Below are 780 nucleotides of genomic sequence, written 5' to 3' on the forward strand. Positions count from 1 at the left end.
GACATTGTTAGCAACGCGTCCACGGTTATGACCGCCGCGTCGACCTCCACTTTTGTCGTCCTTCTGTTTGGTACAGCACCTCTCCGCCGTGCGCCCCAATTTATTGCAGTACGTGCACTGGCGAGGCTCTCGGTCAGTACTAAACGCCTTTGCCGCGTCCTCAGTCTTGACCGTCGGAGTCTTCTCGCCTTGCCGCTTGATATGCTAATTAGTCAGCACCTTCACAACGTCTTGCGTCTTGAGTTCTGTACTGCTCATCTCCAAGTTAAGAACAACGTTTTCATAAATCTTTGGAAATCTGCGTAGCAAGCAGATCGCAACGTCTTCATCCTCCATTTTAGCGCCAATGCCGCGTAGCTGTGTGCTTATGTTGAGGACTTCGTTGCAGTGATGCAATACGTTTGCGCCTTCAGCCATCTCCATGCTGAAAAGCTGTCGCTTCAAGTAAATACGACCAGCCTTTTGCGATTGACTGTAGAGTTGTTGCAAACGCTGCCATGCGCTCCACGCTTCTTCACAGTTGTCAACCACGTGATGGTAGTCCGGGTCGATGTGGAGCAGCATCCGGCCGAACGCGAAGTTGCTGGCCTTGATGTACTCGTCCTTGATGCGAGAATCCGCAAAGGTTGGGGTCGTCTTCCGGTTTACGACATACCACACCGACTTGGTCAAAAACACGCCTCGCATGTAGTGGGTCCACGTCACGTAGTTGTCACCGTTGGATTTGTCGATGGCGACTTTGGTGGAGACTTGGGTTGAGTACATGGTGCTTGGGCTCAT

At 51.9% G+C, this 780-nt stretch overlaps 1 protein-coding gene across 1 annotated transcript; it reads right to left on the bottom strand.

Moving 5' to 3' along the window:
* Nucleotides 1-204: 204 nt before the first annotated feature.
* On the bottom strand, nt 205-765 carry PHALS_12643 (integrase core domain protein; the record flags this gene model as incomplete). The annotated part of the gene is made up of 1 exon (XM_024728233.1): nt 205-765. One exon carries the CDS (start codon nt 763-765, stop codon nt 205-207), a length of 561 nt encoding a protein of 186 aa, XP_024578731.1.
* Nucleotides 766-780: the final 15 nt, after the last annotated feature.

This window comes from Plasmopara halstedii, assembly GCF_900000015.1.
Source record: "Plasmopara halstedii genome assembly, contig: Scaffold_623, whole genome shotgun sequence".
NCBI classification, from domain to species: domain Eukaryota; phylum Oomycota; class Peronosporomycetes; order Peronosporales; family Peronosporaceae; genus Plasmopara; species Plasmopara halstedii.